The sequence below is a fragment of the Westerdykella ornata genome, assembly GCF_010094085.1.
Source record: "Westerdykella ornata strain CBS 379.55 unplaced genomic scaffold EI97scaffold_4, whole genome shotgun sequence".
Classification (NCBI taxonomy): domain Eukaryota; kingdom Fungi; phylum Ascomycota; class Dothideomycetes; order Pleosporales; family Sporormiaceae; genus Westerdykella; species Westerdykella ornata.
In genome coordinates, this window is record NW_022986854.1 from 1,391,247 (window position 1) to 1,405,131 (window position 13,885).

At 53.9% G+C, this 13,885-nt stretch overlaps 7 protein-coding genes across 7 annotated transcripts; 3 read left to right on the plus strand and 4 right to left on the minus strand.

Annotated features, from left to right (window-relative positions):
* Positions 1 to 1,443: 1,443 nt before the first annotated feature.
* Positions 1,444 to 2,950, plus strand: EI97DRAFT_372370 (uncharacterized protein; the record flags this gene model as incomplete). The annotated part of the gene is made up of 2 exons (XM_033795344.1): positions 1,444 to 2,166; positions 2,225 to 2,950. 2 exons carry the CDS (start codon positions 1,444 to 1,446, stop codon positions 2,948 to 2,950), a joined length of 1,449 nt encoding a protein of 482 aa, XP_033656660.1.
* A 2,173-nt stretch (positions 2,951 to 5,123) lies between these two features.
* EI97DRAFT_227899 (FAD-binding domain-containing protein) lies at positions 5,124 to 7,003 on the plus strand. The gene is made up of 2 exons (XM_033793923.1): positions 5,124 to 5,408; positions 5,501 to 7,003. The coding sequence occupies exons 1-2, from the start codon at positions 5,306 to 5,308 to the stop codon at positions 6,904 to 6,906; spliced, it is 1,509 nt and encodes a 502-aa protein (XP_033656661.1). The 5' UTR covers positions 5,124 to 5,305; the 3' UTR covers positions 6,907 to 7,003.
* A 96-nt stretch (positions 7,004 to 7,099) lies between these two features.
* On the minus strand, positions 7,100 to 8,565 carry EI97DRAFT_456518 (uncharacterized protein; the record flags this gene model as incomplete). The annotated part of the gene is made up of 4 exons (XM_033800740.1): positions 7,100 to 7,441; positions 7,511 to 7,977; positions 8,033 to 8,352; positions 8,408 to 8,565. The coding sequence occupies 4 exons, from the start codon at positions 8,563 to 8,565 to the stop codon at positions 7,100 to 7,102; spliced, it is 1,287 nt and encodes a 428-aa protein (XP_033656662.1).
* EI97DRAFT_414254 (uncharacterized protein) lies at positions 8,325 to 8,961 on the minus strand. The gene has a single exon (XM_033796822.1). It carries the CDS (start codon positions 8,922 to 8,924, stop codon positions 8,625 to 8,627), a length of 300 nt encoding a protein of 99 aa, XP_033656663.1. The 5' UTR covers positions 8,925 to 8,961; the 3' UTR covers positions 8,325 to 8,624.
* Positions 8,962 to 9,349: 388 nt separating this feature from the next.
* Positions 9,350 to 11,515, minus strand: EI97DRAFT_499603 (PLP-dependent transferase). The gene is made up of 3 exons (XM_033802619.1): positions 10,738 to 11,515; positions 9,892 to 10,688; positions 9,350 to 9,832 (listed from the first exon to the last, which is right to left on the minus strand). The coding sequence occupies exons 1-3, from the start codon at positions 11,147 to 11,149 to the stop codon at positions 9,578 to 9,580; spliced, it is 1,464 nt and encodes a 487-aa protein (XP_033656664.1). The 5' UTR covers positions 11,150 to 11,515; the 3' UTR covers positions 9,350 to 9,577.
* On the plus strand, positions 11,291 to 11,810 carry EI97DRAFT_228000 (uncharacterized protein). Its single transcript, XM_033793924.1, has 2 exons — positions 11,291 to 11,508; positions 11,565 to 11,810. The coding sequence occupies exons 1-2, from the start codon at positions 11,431 to 11,433 to the stop codon at positions 11,718 to 11,720; spliced, it is 234 nt and encodes a 77-aa protein (XP_033656665.1). The 5' UTR covers positions 11,291 to 11,430; the 3' UTR covers positions 11,721 to 11,810.
* A 329-nt stretch (positions 11,811 to 12,139) lies between these two features.
* Positions 12,140 to 13,688, minus strand: EI97DRAFT_456520 (26S proteasome regulatory subunit RPN7; the record flags this gene model as incomplete). Its single annotated transcript, XM_033800741.1, has 3 exons — positions 12,140 to 12,332; positions 12,380 to 13,185; positions 13,236 to 13,688. 3 exons carry the CDS (start codon positions 13,686 to 13,688, stop codon positions 12,140 to 12,142), a joined length of 1,452 nt encoding a protein of 483 aa, XP_033656666.1.
* Positions 13,689 to 13,885: the final 197 nt, after the last annotated feature.

Consider the following 13,885-nt stretch of genomic DNA (forward strand, 5'->3'; position numbering starts at 1 on the left):
TGGCACATTAGCTGGGCCGCAGGACTAATAACGGAAGGACTACCTTATCCATGTTGTACACCGGATGTGCACCATATCGTCCTGGTTAGTATTGTACATATGGAGGTACCTTCTGGCTCCTGCAACGTAGCCTCCTTCAAAGGGTCCATCCGGACATGGTTAATGGAGCAAGGGAGAACTTCGTCCATGACCAAGGTCTAGCACCTTTCCCGTGAGGATGCGGTCACTGAAAACGGGAAAGTGGGAAACATTCGCTCAGAGGTCGTTTCAACAGTTGTTGTCCTATTCGAGCAGCATGTGACAAGTGACACGAGGAGTCACTTGGCCTTGTAGGATGGAGGGTTAAGGACCTCAATATTCTTTTGGTTGAATCGACATTCAGAGCGAGACAATCTAGCGTTCGCTGTGCGAGTTGATTCGAATGCCTCAGTCTATCCAGCCGTCACATCAATGTATAATGATATGCGCAGGCTCAACGGTTCAGTGATTGCGATACCTGCCACGCTCAGGGTCGGTTCTTGACTGAACTTTCATAAAGTCCAGCCGGAAGAGTGGTAAAGAGGGGGGCACTTTCTCGTCACCACCATAGGCTGACGGCGAGCATAGTCTGATAGCAAGGAGAGCTCGTCGCTGGAGAGGTCATGAGCCTGACTGTGAAAGCAGCTCCGAAATTATTCCCAGGTTACAATTGTATTGCTACCCTTCTGTCGAGGTACTCTGCTTTTCTCCGCTGTCATCTTCCTCACGAGGTGAGCACGCAGGAATGCTGACAGCTTGCTGATTAGTATTCTTTTGCTTTCCTCTTCACACCTACAAAGAAATTCCAAAGAGAATGCTCCTGTGTGGGTGGTTAAAATGCGAAGTGAGGCACGGCTCGTGTTGCTGACGTGGGGTAGCGCAATCAGATCCGAAATCGCAGATGCATTGAAGTTCTCCTTCCCAGGGCAACAGACGGGCCGATAGTTCGACTTCAGATCTTAATGCAGTGCCTTTGGAAGATGTGAATTCGTGTAGGGCACAAAAGCGATGGAGTGAGGTCAGATTTAACTCAAGAAGGCGGAGAGTTTCCGCACGTGCTACCCCACAGGTTAAGCCAGTTTCGGCCAAGCGCCAGGGTCCCAAACAGTGTCCCCCGATGTTGAAAGACCGAGGGTCGTGCTTATTTCCACTTCATAGGGATGCCCCGATACCCACTCCTGTATAGACCACCGTCTTTCACAATCTTTATCCTTATTATGCCTCCGAAAACGCAGCGTACCCGTGCCTGTACACAATGCCGGGAACGCCGGGTTAAGGTACACTCCACCCAATGACTAGTCTCGCCTTAACGACTGCATATTGATCTATATCGCGTTTTAGTGCGATCTTGGAGCCCCGTCCTGTGCGCGATGCACGCGTCTAGGCTTGGGATGCTCTGGACCTCTCACCTTGCCAATCATCGATATGACCGACAGAGTGACAAAGCCGCGTCAACGGAGGAAGAAAGAAACAACACTTAAACAGGAAAACAAAATCGCACCAGCTAAACTTCAAGCCCTACCCGACATCTCGGCTCAAAAGGACCAAGATTGCGCAACAGATCGGAAGGACAGCCTAATGTCAACGCCAAGGTCGTCTGACCCAAATGACGTCGGTTCACCAGGCAAAGATGTAATCCTCAGAATCAGATCCCAGTACAGATTACCCATGTCATATCAGCCTTCCATGGCAGATGCCTACGACAATGTCTTCATCGCCCATTTTGTAGCTCTCAACTCGGGTATCCGGTCATACCAGGCCCAGACGCCTTGGATCGCACTGTTACCCGGCCTGCAACAGAAAGCACAAACACCAGCACTCAAGCTGTCCATTCGAGCGGCAGCGATGGCGTTCTATGCAAGAGTACACGGGGATGCACCAGTCCTGGTGGACTCCTATCGATGGTACACAAGAAGCCTTGAAAATCAACGAAAGGCACTCTCCAGATTGAGCCGCAATGCAGTCCCATCCGACGAAGAGTGCCTCGCACCCATCATCTTAGGCTTGTACGAGGTCTATGCCGGTACAACTCCAAGCACCGTGTTCCAGCATCTTAACGCAGCTGCTTCAATATTGGCCATGAAGGGCCCTAGGAACTGCAGTTCGGAGGAGGCGTTCCCACTCTTCTTGATAATACGGGTATCGGAGGTGGGTATATACCACCTGCACTGTGTTCATAAGGAACCCCAGTGATAACATTGACTAGGCACATAAGGCCGTGGTATTCAACAAGCCTTCGGTCTTTGCGACACCCGAGTGGATGACTCTACCCTTCCTACTCACTCCTAAAAACGCGCATATGCATCTCGTAGATATAATTCTCTCGATCCCTGAATGTATCCGCCTCACTGGGACCGACGCCACTCTAAGTGGCTTCTTCTCGAACCCCCTTCCACCGATTGATGACTTAACCCCTGTTCGCGAGCGGACCAAGGAGCTACTTGATCAACTCAACAAGTGGGCTGAACGGCACCCTCACCTTTGCACAATCTTTCCTGCTTCGCAAGTCATCACAACCGAGGATATGACCACCCCAATTGACCTATCCGCACCAAAACCTCAGGCTGCGGCACTAAAGCTACCGGACACTTTCGTGGCAAGCGCAACCGCCGCCTTCAAAGCCGCTCACCTCGTACTCACACTTCTCCTGGCCAAGGTCTCCCCTGCAGGACCTGCAGCAGATTCAGAAATCGCTGTTTCAGATCTCACCGCACGTGCTGTTGCAGACGCAAAAGATATCCTGGAAGTCAGCACTTATGTAGAATCAACGCACCCGGTGGGCTTCAACTTTCTGCGCTGCGTCTTCCCTCTGGTTATCGCGGCGATACTGTCACCACTTGCAGAAGATCGGAAAGCCGCGCGGTCCATGTTGGATAGGTGGGGTGCCGAACGAGGTCTGGGTGGACTATGCGGGTCCTGGGTTGGAGTGTGATGTTCTCTGTCTTCAGCGGATGGATTGTCCTTTGAACTTATGGATGGGGTTACAGAGATTTGGTAAGCCAACCGTCGAATGGTAACCATCCTCAGCCTATCCAGAGCGTCCAACAAAATTACCCACACCCAATGCCAGCTGCTTGCGATCTAAGATGTCAACGGCATAAATGCCGAGAGATGGAACCACTGTTGGAACTAGTCCGCCGTCAACCTGAAACAAAGGTCCTACGCCAGGATCACTCCGCTGCATTTGCATCTTGGGAGCTTCCAATGATTGGGACGATAAAGATGAAGTAGCCTCGGACCCATTGAGTACGACTTCACAAGACGAAACGGGAAAGGAGATACGAAGAGGAGATTTTGCTCGGGCATGTAACTATATTCAAGACATCTTGAAAATGTACTGATAAATATTAAATGCAGTGTTGGGATAGGAGTAGGACCTCTAATTTTACCTATTCGGTCCTATCTATGGCGTTGTATAATGAACTTTGTACTCTGCTCTCTCGCATAAAGTAAGGTCGAAGTATATTTGACTGCCCTTCTGCGGTGAATGTCTCCGTCACTGACTTGTTTTTGCAGAAAATGAGATGCGACATAGCAGTCTCCGTAAAACATAATATATATATTTCTCGCCATGCCTGTCACTTGCTTGCGACAAATGTTGGGAGCTTCTAACATCCGTTCCTCATCCCCGTCTTATCTGCGGATCAGCGAGTATTGACAGCTGCCGCAATCGGTTTGTGTGAAGAGGATAGAAGTACACTATAAAGAATTGGTGGAATTGGCGCACCTTGACGGCGCTTGCAGGGGAATAAGTTCAAGGCTTAAGAAAATAGACTTGGATGTTTAGACTTTCGCAAATGAGTGCCCTGCCCGCCGTTCGTACCCTTACGCTCACTCACCAGCTGGAATTCTTATTTCAGCCAATTGTCATTTTGTGTTATCTTTCTAAATTTACCCTCGGCAAGTCGCTTTATTAGAGGAACAGCATCGTTAATCTCTCCAAATTTCTTACTACGTGCAACTACCTACAACACACTGAATTACAACTTGTCGAAGGGCCTTTGGAATGACTGTAAAACATAGCAATATAGCCACCAAAAGATAAACCAGGCTATGACGGCTCCACACCGCCCTATCTCCCTCGGCAATCAACATCAAGTCTCACTGTCCGCAACGCCAACCCACGCTTTGTAACCACCCCCTCAGCAGCGGCAACTCTTCAAACCATCAACACCAGCCCCCAAAAGAGAAAGCCCCAGCTTTGAAAAACGCCCTCTTAAATTCCTTCTACTTGCCCATCACAAAAACCGCATTGATCGACACTTCCAAGCTCCCTCCTGCACCATGCTGACAAACACATGCAGGCAGCATATTCAGCCTATACACAGTACACAGAAAATACGACCGCCCCTCCAACAGCGTACGCGGACGCGGTGTCTTACACAAGTTTTCCATGTCAGAATAAGGAAGGGAAGCTTGGCTGCATATACGAGGGGTATTATCCGGCTGGGCCACGTGCAGTGCATCTCCATGATATCCAAATCCGGCCAAATGGAGGGGCTTCATGTGTTGTGGGATTATAATTGGCATTCGATAATTGAGATGCAGATTCACAATTCAAGTCCGAGAGCACTCGACGCATTCGCCTAGGTACCGTCTCCAACTACTAATCGTCTCATCTCGCCCTCAATCGCCCAATACCACCCACGCCTCCCCAAACCACGGTTCCCCACTTGCAAGATCCGTACTGTATCCCCCTCACCCCGCATCCACCCTCCCAGCCTTCCCCGTACGCGAACTCTTGACATTCCCACCATGTTCCAGTCCCCACCATCCCCCTTCCTAAAAAGGTCTTCCTCTCTCTCTGCCAACGCTCGCGTATGCACAACGACGTCGCTCTACATACCTTGTACATACATAACACGCCCCCCTCCCTAACACCCTCCTTCCCCATCCTACACCACCCTCTTGGCCCATTTCCAAAAACAGCTCCATGGGCAATTCCTCAGCAGGCAGACCTGGGATGACATCGACGATCGCTTCTGCTTTCAATACATTGCGCTTACTGTAGTACAGCCTCGTTACCCGACGGGCAGGAAGCGAAGGCCGCTTGGGAGGAGGATGCCGAATGAGGGGTCTTGGTGTCTTGGTGTATGGGTTCGCGAGGGGTTCGCGAGGGTTCATGAGTCGAGGGGTAGTCTAATGAGAAGGAGAGTACGGAGTATATAAGTTGAGCGTTGGAGGAGGGGACGTCGTGGGAGGTAGATTCAGCAGTTGAGTGCTGATTGCCATATCCCGTTCACATCATCCATTACTGTCTCTGGATTTTGGTAGGGGACTGTACACAATGCTGCTTCTCACTCCGAAGAGGCTGGCAAGCCTGCTTCTCACCGCAAGCACTGCGGTAGTCAACGCAGATACATGCGACGAAGTCGAAGCACTGGGAACCAGTACGTCTTCCTTCTTCCTCCTCTTACCCTCCCCCTCACAGCTCTCCCCATCCAACCCTTTCACCCAACCCCACCACCTAACAACCCCCCAGTCGAAGTATCCCGCCCCCTAAACCCAACCTACATAACCGAACAAGCCCAATACTGGAGCACCTCCTGCTCGGCCCTCAAACCAACATGCATCCTCTTCCCGCGCAGCGCCTCCCAAGTCTCCCAAATCCTCACCCATCTCTCCACCACCAACGAACCCTTCGCCATCAAATCCGGCGGGCACAACCCAAACAACTACTTCTCCTCCGTCTCCGGTGGCCCCCTGATCAGCACCCAACACCTCTCGCACGCCTACCTCGACCCAACCACAGGCATCCTCGACGCCGGCCCAGGCAACCGGCTCGACGGCATCGCCGCAAAACTCCAAGGCACGGGATGGACCTTCGTCGGCGGCCGCATCGGCAACACGGGCGTCGGCGGGCTCGTCCTCGGCGGCGGCCTATCCTACATGAGCGCGCAGTACGGCTGGGCCGCATCCAACGTGCTCGCGTACGAACTCGTCTTCGCCAACGGGACCATCGCCAACGTGACGGCTACCTCGCACGCCGACCTCTTCAAAGCGCTGCGCGGCGGGCTCAACAATTTCGGGATCGTGACCAACTACCGCCTCCAAGCTAGACGGCAGGGTGATGTCTGGGGCGGCAACCTCGTCTTCCCACTGCGGTCCGACGACACGGATAAAAAACTATTGGCTGCCGTGCGCGACTTCACGGAGTACAATACCGACGACAAGGCGGCCGTCATCGTGACGGCCGAGCGCGCGAATCTCAATCTCGTGGACAGTTGGATCTTGTTCTTGTTCTATGACGGCGGCACGCCGCCCGAGGGCACCTTCAAAAATTTCACGGATATAGGCCCCCTGCTGGATACGTGCCGCACGCGCACGTATGCCGATCTGATGGCGTCCAGCAATTGGGCCGTTGTGAAGGCGTCGGTCGTGGACATCGCGACGGAGACGATCCCGCTGCCGTCGCGCGCCAACAAGGCGAAAGTCATGGATGCGCTGCACGCGCACTGGCGCAACGTGTCGAGCACGGCGCTGGGCCTCGATGTCCCCGGCATCGTGGCGAGTATAGCGTGGCAGCCGTTTCCGAGGCGGATCGCGCAGCAAGCCAAGAGGTTGGGGCCGGATCTGATTGATGCGGATGACGAGGTCGATCGGATTATCATTGAGATGAATTATAGTTTTCTTCCGCAGAGCCAGTATGAGAGGATGGCGGATACGGTACAGGCGACGTATGAGGGGGTTAGGAAGAGCGTTCTGGGGTGGCAGGCGGATGGCACGCTGCCGCAGGCATATTTGCCGCTGTTTGCGAATTATGGGTTTTATAGGCAGGATTACTTTGGGAGGCTGAGGCCGGAGAATCGGGCGTTGGCGAGGAGGGTGGCGCAGGAGGTGGATCCTAATGGTCTGTTCCGGACGAGAACGGGAGGGTGGAGGCCGTAGGAGGATTGATATCGCGAAGGATGCAATCAGAGGACGATTGAGGGCCGTTGGGTTGAAGACGGTGCGATTTTGTAGCCTGCGCTGGGTATCTAGAGTCCTCTTCATCCAACCGGAAGCACAGAATGAGAGATAATACAACATACAATGCAGAACTCCTCCCAATGCAGACGGAAATTACGAAACGAACCTCTTATCAAGACACCTCGCTCCTCTTGAGCGGCTCATGCCAAATGGCGCTCCTCCTGTTATGCGCCTGCTCATGCGCCTTCTCACCCTCCTTGTCCTCTTCCTGTTTCACCTCGGGTTTCGGCGTCGCCTTCTTCTTCTCCTTCTCCTCGCTGACGACAATGTCTCCGCCCACTTTAGCGAAATTGGTCTTCATGATGTCGATGAATGCTTGCATGATGGCCTCCGAGGTAGTTGTTTTCGTCCGATCCTTGACAAACGTATGGTGGCGGATGAATTTTCCGTTGCAATCGACGGGATCGTACCAGCCGTGGCCGGGGAAACCGTTGGCTTCTCCGCAGTTGAGCTCCTTTAGAGAGTTCATCAGCACCGATTTCCCGAATCCATCATACAAGAAGAGAAAAAAGTAGCCACTCACCCGAATATTATCCCCCTCAGGATTATAATCATACCTCAGATAATCCGAAAACACGCTCTGCTCATGCGCCCACTCCTCCTTCCACTTCCCGCACTCGGCCCCATACCTGGTACCCCCCGCCGTACACGCCATCCACACGTCCATAATCTCCCGCGTGTAGGGCAGGTTCTGCGCGATGACGAAGCCCGTGTTCACCATGGCCGTGCCGTACTTGTCGCAGAGGTTGCAATCGTCGTCGAGGGGGTCGCGCGCCATGGTGAAGGAGGTGCGGCGCGTGACGTTCCAGCGGTTGAGGAGCCATTCGAAGGGGAGGTGCAGGTGGCGGATGGTGGCGTCGGCGTCGAGGAAGACGACGAATTTGTATTGGGGCAGGAGGTTGGAGATGGAGTGGACTTTGGGCCAGGTTTTGTGGTGCCCCGGGACGGGGATGGGGCGGTAGAAGAGGTAGGAGTAGTTGTGGATGGTGGCTGGGTAATGTTAGAGGGTCTATTTGTGCGGGAGGGATGGGTCTGGAAGGTTTACCGTAGAGGTAGTGGTTGAATACCGCTTCCGTGACGAGATTATCCGTGTCGAGATGTTCCCAATCGACCCGTTTGCTAGGGTCGAACATCTGCTCTGGATACCTGGTGTCCACGTCCACGATCAGGAGGTCCTTCCCCAGAGGCTCAGTCCATATGTTGTTGTTATGCGTATACACGGTGCCGGTCGGATCCGTGAAACTCGACACAAAATCCTTGTGCTTGATCGGCGCAAACAACTCTCGTATCGTCTCTTCCAGCGTTGGTTTCGGCTTTGGTTGGTTCGGCTGTGACACAGCGGTCTTCGGCTCGGACGCTGGGGCGCTGGGTGCTTCTTAGATGTCTGGGACAATTTTCCATTGGTTCTGGCCGCACTCACTGGCTCCCTACTCTCGACCCAACGTTGCCCTTGTAGAAGGGGCCATGTTCTGTATATAGCGTGATGTGATAGATGGCAAAAAGCAGCAGCGCAACCCCGCAGGCAAAGAAGATGGCAAAACGCGGATTCAGCGAGGGAATCTGGCGATCGAGCAGCATGGCGTCAAGCAGTCCGGCGCGAAAAGGCCAACGAAAGAGGTCTAAAAATCCAGCGACATTCACGCAGCGAAGGAAAGACAAAAGGAGGGAAAAATATGAATGGAGTAATAAGATAAAAAGAATGTAGAAGGATGATGAGAAGAATCAGCCCGACAATGCATGTAATCAGCAGCACAGCCTGCCCATCTTCTCCTGAATCGACACCCCCTGGGTGCCCCTTCACGAAGGGAAATCAGCCCCTCCCTCCTCCAGATTTCGCGTGCAGTGCAGTGCAGTGCGAGGCCTTCCTCGGCGCCCCTCCGAAAAAGCGAGAAAAGCGTGAAAAAGCGACAGAAGGATGAAGGGGCCGAGAACCCCATCTCACCACTAAATAAGACGACCGCACGACAGCCATTCTTTCTTCAAGCTTTCGAGTCCATGATTCCCACGCGATTCCTGGAAGTACCCGCCGACTATCCCTGAATGGGACAACCTTGGAATGTGCCCAGGCCCTGGCTATTTTGGGCCAATGCGACATCGAATAAAAATCACGATTCGTGAGACCAACACAGACGAGATCGCGCTGACATGAGTGCTGACTGTATCCACTCCTGCTCCAGAAGGCTGAAACACTACTGCCCATATTTGTGGTCCAGAAGTCGGTAGTCAGATCCTAGCCCTCGCCTCTACACAGTACTGTGTACAAGTAGAGGATGGTCCTCAGGATGAAAGACAAATACTCGCATGCCCCAGTATCTGCATATTCCCAGCGGCTAGAAAGGTTCTACAAGTATAATGCTATATTAGATTGGAGGTGACGGCAGTGAATGCGGGGTTCCAGGTGTCTATAGCGGATAATTTAGAGAAAAGTGAGGGGAACTGCCTCATCAATTCGCATCTGTTCTCTATGTACAGTCCTATCAGAAGAAACCCCGCCGTCACCCAGAGTGGAGTCATATCGCATATGCAAAAAATCCCATTCAACGTTGCGCTCCAAGCATGTCCAAAAACGAGACACACTCCAAACCATCAACTACCGAAACTCGTCCATGAACTCCTTGTGGAACTTGGATATCCGGCTCGTCCACTCGGTACCGGGCGCGAGGAACGTCGTCCGGAAATGCAGCGTCCCTTCTTTCTGGCCGAAGCCGGACCCCGGGACCACGCACACGCCCGTGGCGTCGAGCATGCGGAGACAGTAGAATTCGTCTGGTGTGCGGTTTTCCTTCTTTGCTTGTTCGATGGCTTTTTGCGGGAGGGTAATGGTGGGGAAGAGGTACATGGAGCCCTGATGATCGTCAGTGATGATGAAGGGACAGGTGATGCTGCAGCAGTTGCCGGACTTACTGCAGGAGGTTGGCACTCCACGCCCTCCATCTGCTTGAACGTCTCGAAGAGTGCGTAGGCGCGCTGCTTGAGCCCCTCGAAGATGGAGTCGTACTCCTTCTTGTACAGCTCGTAGCTAGGCTCGCCCTCCTTGGGCGGGTTCACCATCATCTCGACGAAACACTGCCCGACGACGGGCGGGCAGAGCTGGATGCTGATGAACTTGTAGATCTGCTCCGCGACCTTGGGGTCGAAGCCGCAGAGCTCAAAGTATCCACCGCGATGTCCGCACTCGCCAACCATACCCTTCGACACGCTGTGCAGCGACGCCAATTCAATGTCGTCGTACTGTCCCGGGTGCTCCTTCTGGAGGTCTCTGAGTGCTTTCTTGAAGGAGATGAACTCGCCGATGAAGACGTTGGTCTGGTACACTTCGTCGGCAATGACGACTATGCCCTTCTCCGCAGCAAACTGCAGGACGCCCCTGATGTCTTCGGCGCGTAGGCTAGATCCAGTGGGGTTGCCAGGGTTGATGACGACTATCGCCTTCACATCGGTTCCTTCTGCGACGGCCTTGTCGTACGACTCACGTATGGCATCCAGGTCGGTGCCCCACGCATGGTGCTCCTCGAGGTAATATGGCACGCAACGCGCATTCAGCACCGACAAGGTGGCAGTATAGAGGGGGTATTGGGGTATAGGGACGAGGATGCCGGTCTCGGGCTTCGCGCAGATGACATTGAGGAGCGTGTTCACGCCCGATGAGGCGCCATTGCTGAGGTAGATGTCGGTGTACTTGGACGGGTAGCCATCTCGCCCTGTACTTTGTCAGCGCGCACAGTCTACAGGGAGCAGGGCCATATGTACTCTCAATGAACTCTGCAACCCTCTCCCGAATGCCCGATGCGCCCTGGCTCTGACTGTATGCGCCTACGCTACGGAGCTCTTGCAGCAGCCACTTCGCACGCGCAATGACGTCCGACTTGTATCCCAGCTGGTCGATGAGGACCTGCTCGTGCTCCAGCAACAGAGGGTTCTCGATGAGACTAGCAACCTGACGGAAGAAGGTTATGGGTTTCTGGTCCAATTGTTGCGGATTGCCGATATTTGCGGAGATGACCGAGTCGAATGGCAGTCCTTTGGCGCCTCCGTTCTTGATCTTTGCACGGTATTCCTCGGACCGAACAGCCAGCTCTCCTCGGACGGCGTATTGGGCCGCCTTGACATTCGGATTGATGGTGTCGAGGGTGAGTGCCTTGCGCGGGGCAGCCGAGGTCATGGTGCGAGTCAACGGAGGGGTGAATGTTCGATGCGAGACTGGACGGGAAGCAACAGGTTAGTAGGAGTCAACATATAATAAACTGCGCGAAATAAACGAGATCTCCAAAGAGCAGTCCGGATAGATATTAATTGTCTCGGTCAACCATCGGCTGCCTTTTGTATGCGGGTGGCCGGGTTGACTGTACTTTGGGTTTCCCTATTTACAGGCCACAAGCCCCACTCGTCTCAGAGGGATGAGCGGTTGGCCCCGGATACTCGAGATTCTGTGAAGTCTGACAAATGACAAAACGAACAAGACTCATAAATACCTCTGCAGAGGGTGCCCACGCCTGCGAAGAGCGGTGGCGCTGCCACGCTGTGCGTCTGAAGGATGGAGCCATGGGGAGCGTCGAACAATTGCCTGACATTGGCAGGCCACCGGCGCGACATGGTCCCTTTTGCTGATTCCGATCCCGCTGTTGACCGCCCACCTGTCGAGCTCGCCGCCCACGGTTGTCTTCCTTGGCGAGGCGGAGGTGGAAGACGGAAGTGGGATGTGGGACGTGGGATGCGGGAGCTGCCGGAGTTGAGGAGATGCGAACCGCGATTTGTGTGTCGCCGCCAGCAGGAACGCGGAAAAGGAAGCGTTGTCGTCCGTTATTCTAACTGAGCCGTGGCCGTCAAGGAGCTATGGCCACGTCCGGTTCGGAGTCGTACGGCAGGGGGTTTAGGTCTTCACCGACTTCATGCCATCGAATTATCGGAGGTAGATGTCGGAGCGTGGGAGTGGTCACGCTGTCAAGAAAAAAAAGTGGACGAGTGTGAAAGTCAAGAAGAAGCAACATCACATCTATTGGGTCGTGGGCAAAAGGCGGCCAGATCCGTGTCCGACTGTCCCGACTTATTTAGCTCCCGACCTGGTGCGAATGCGAATTCGCTCTACTTGATTGACATGTCTATAGGAGAACACTGACCCATTAAATACTCATCCACGCTCCTAGTCCAGCCCTCAACCCCGTTCGCTTCCCCGTAGCCTGACCGCCTGCCCGTACTTTTGCAGCTTCGTGATGAGCTGGTCGCCCTGTTTGACCACGTCCGCGTACTGTTTGTTCTTGTCATCCGGCCTGTTTGTCTCAATGATGCCCTTCACGCGATCTATCGTGCACGGAATCCGGTCCGAAGCAATGAACTTGGCGAGATCCCTACTACCTGTCAGTTCAACCCACATCACGCAATTGGGGATACCCACTTGTCAAGGAAGTCGACGGTGACGCCAAAGTCATTCGCCATGCTCTGCAGTCCTACAACCCTGTACGACTGCAACAGCTGCTGGTACGCCCGCAGCCGCATCTCCTTGACAAACCAACCCCGGTGCTCGTAAAGGTAGCGGTCTTGGCTGAGGAAGTTCACCTCAACCTCTCCTAGTGCCTTGAAGAAATTCTTGTAGTTGCCTTCGTACAAGCTCTTGACCAGCAGGGCGAGCGGAGAGAAGTCAATCGCGACCTCCTTGTCCTGCTCCCCTCCGAGTGTCGTGAGGTTCACAACGGTGGGCGTTGGTGTGGCCGTCGTCGAAGCTTCGGTCATCTCCTCGTCGCCAGCCGCAGGTCCTGCAGAAGCCTGTCCAGTAATCGCCGAGATCTTCTCGTCTGCACTTCCGACGATAGCCTTGATCTCAGGAGCGTCCACCACCTTGGCCTTGAAGTCGACTCGTTTGAGAGATACGGATCCTGCCAGCATTGCGTAGACAACGAGCGAAGAGTAGCTGCATAGTTCGTAGCTCGTGAACGTAGAGAGACTGTCGAGGAGCAGCGGAGCGGCTTGTGCATATGACCGAACCGTCAGAAGGTGCAGCCCGTTGTATGCCTTCAGGCGATTCCGGCGATCCCAGTCTCCGCCCTGCTCGACCAAGGCACTCGCCCGCTCGACCGTCTTCTTTACCAACACCCGGTCGCCGAAGAACAAACCGATTCGTATTATGGCGAGCACGATATCGATCTTGGTGCCTAGAATGCTGGTCTTCTCAAAAACGGTCTCGAAGGCTGCAATGGCTTTCTCCTAGAGAGCACATCAGCATCATCTCACAGGAGAGTATATGCATGCCGCACCTTATCGCCAATGCGAGTGTAGTACTCCGCCCTCTTTCCTCGTGCTGCTTGCACTTCCGTCTCTCCAGCCTTCTCTACGGCCTCATCTTCCTCCTTCTGTATTGCCTCAAGCTCCTTCTCATTATCGGCCTTCAAGCTCTCGTACAAGTTCTCATCCCATGGTAGGTTAACGTCGAGCGTCGGGTTCTTCGTGGCGAGAATGGTCGCGGCGCTAGACGGTCGCCTGTAGGTGGTGGGGTGCTGTGCTGTGCCCTCCCCTTGCTCGTTCAAGACCCCTTCAACAGGATGCGCGAGATGCCGGTAGAGCGGCGCCATTTTGTGCTCCTTGATGGCATTTTGGATGGACTGGAGAGAAGCTTGTTTGGCAGCTTTGGAAGACGCGGGATTCGTTAGCTGGAAGATGTGCTGAGACAGCTGGAGATCCGGGTATTTGAAAAATTGTGGATCGCCCATTGTAAGAATCACAGGGGAATGAGGGTATTTGAGCGGTAGTGGCGTTCGAATCGGCTGAAGTGTTTGATGTGAGGCTCCGCAGCTTCAAAGTGGAAGCTGTTGATGATGCGTCGGCCAAACTCCGGCCTTGGCGAAGATCGACATAAAAGTGGGTCCTGCGCTCAAGCTCCCGCTCGTCTTCGATCAACCACACGAGC

Coding starts and splice junctions, on each gene's coding strand:
- EI97DRAFT_414254 (XM_033796822.1), bottom strand. CDS start 8,924: ATGGGGTTCTCGGCCCCTTCATCCTTCTGTCGCTTTTTCACGCTTTTC.
- EI97DRAFT_499603 (XM_033802619.1), bottom strand. CDS start 11,149: ATGACCTCGGCTGCCCCGCGCAAGGCACTCACCCTCGACACCATCAAT. Junction 10,689..10,737: donor GGTTGCAGAGTTCATTGAGA/GTACATATGGCC, acceptor GACAAAGTACAG/GGCGAGATGGCTACCCGTCC. Junction 9,833..9,891: donor TGGAGTGCCAACCTCCTGCA/GTAAGTCCGGCA, acceptor GACGATCATCAG/GGCTCCATGTACCTCTTCCC.
- EI97DRAFT_227899 (XM_033793923.1), top strand. CDS start 5,306: ATGCTGCTTCTCACTCCGAAGAGGCTGGCAAGCCTGCTTCTCACCGCA. Junction 5,409..5,500: donor AGTCGAAGCACTGGGAACCA/GTACGTCTTCCT, acceptor ACAACCCCCCAG/TCGAAGTATCCCGCCCCCTA.
- EI97DRAFT_228000 (XM_033793924.1), top strand. CDS start 11,431: ATGACAAAACGAACAAGACTCATAAATACCTCTGCAGAGGGTGCCCAC. Junction 11,509..11,564: donor AGCGGTGGCGCTGCCACGCT/GTGCGTCTGAAG, acceptor TGACATTGGCAG/GCCACCGGCGCGACATGGTC.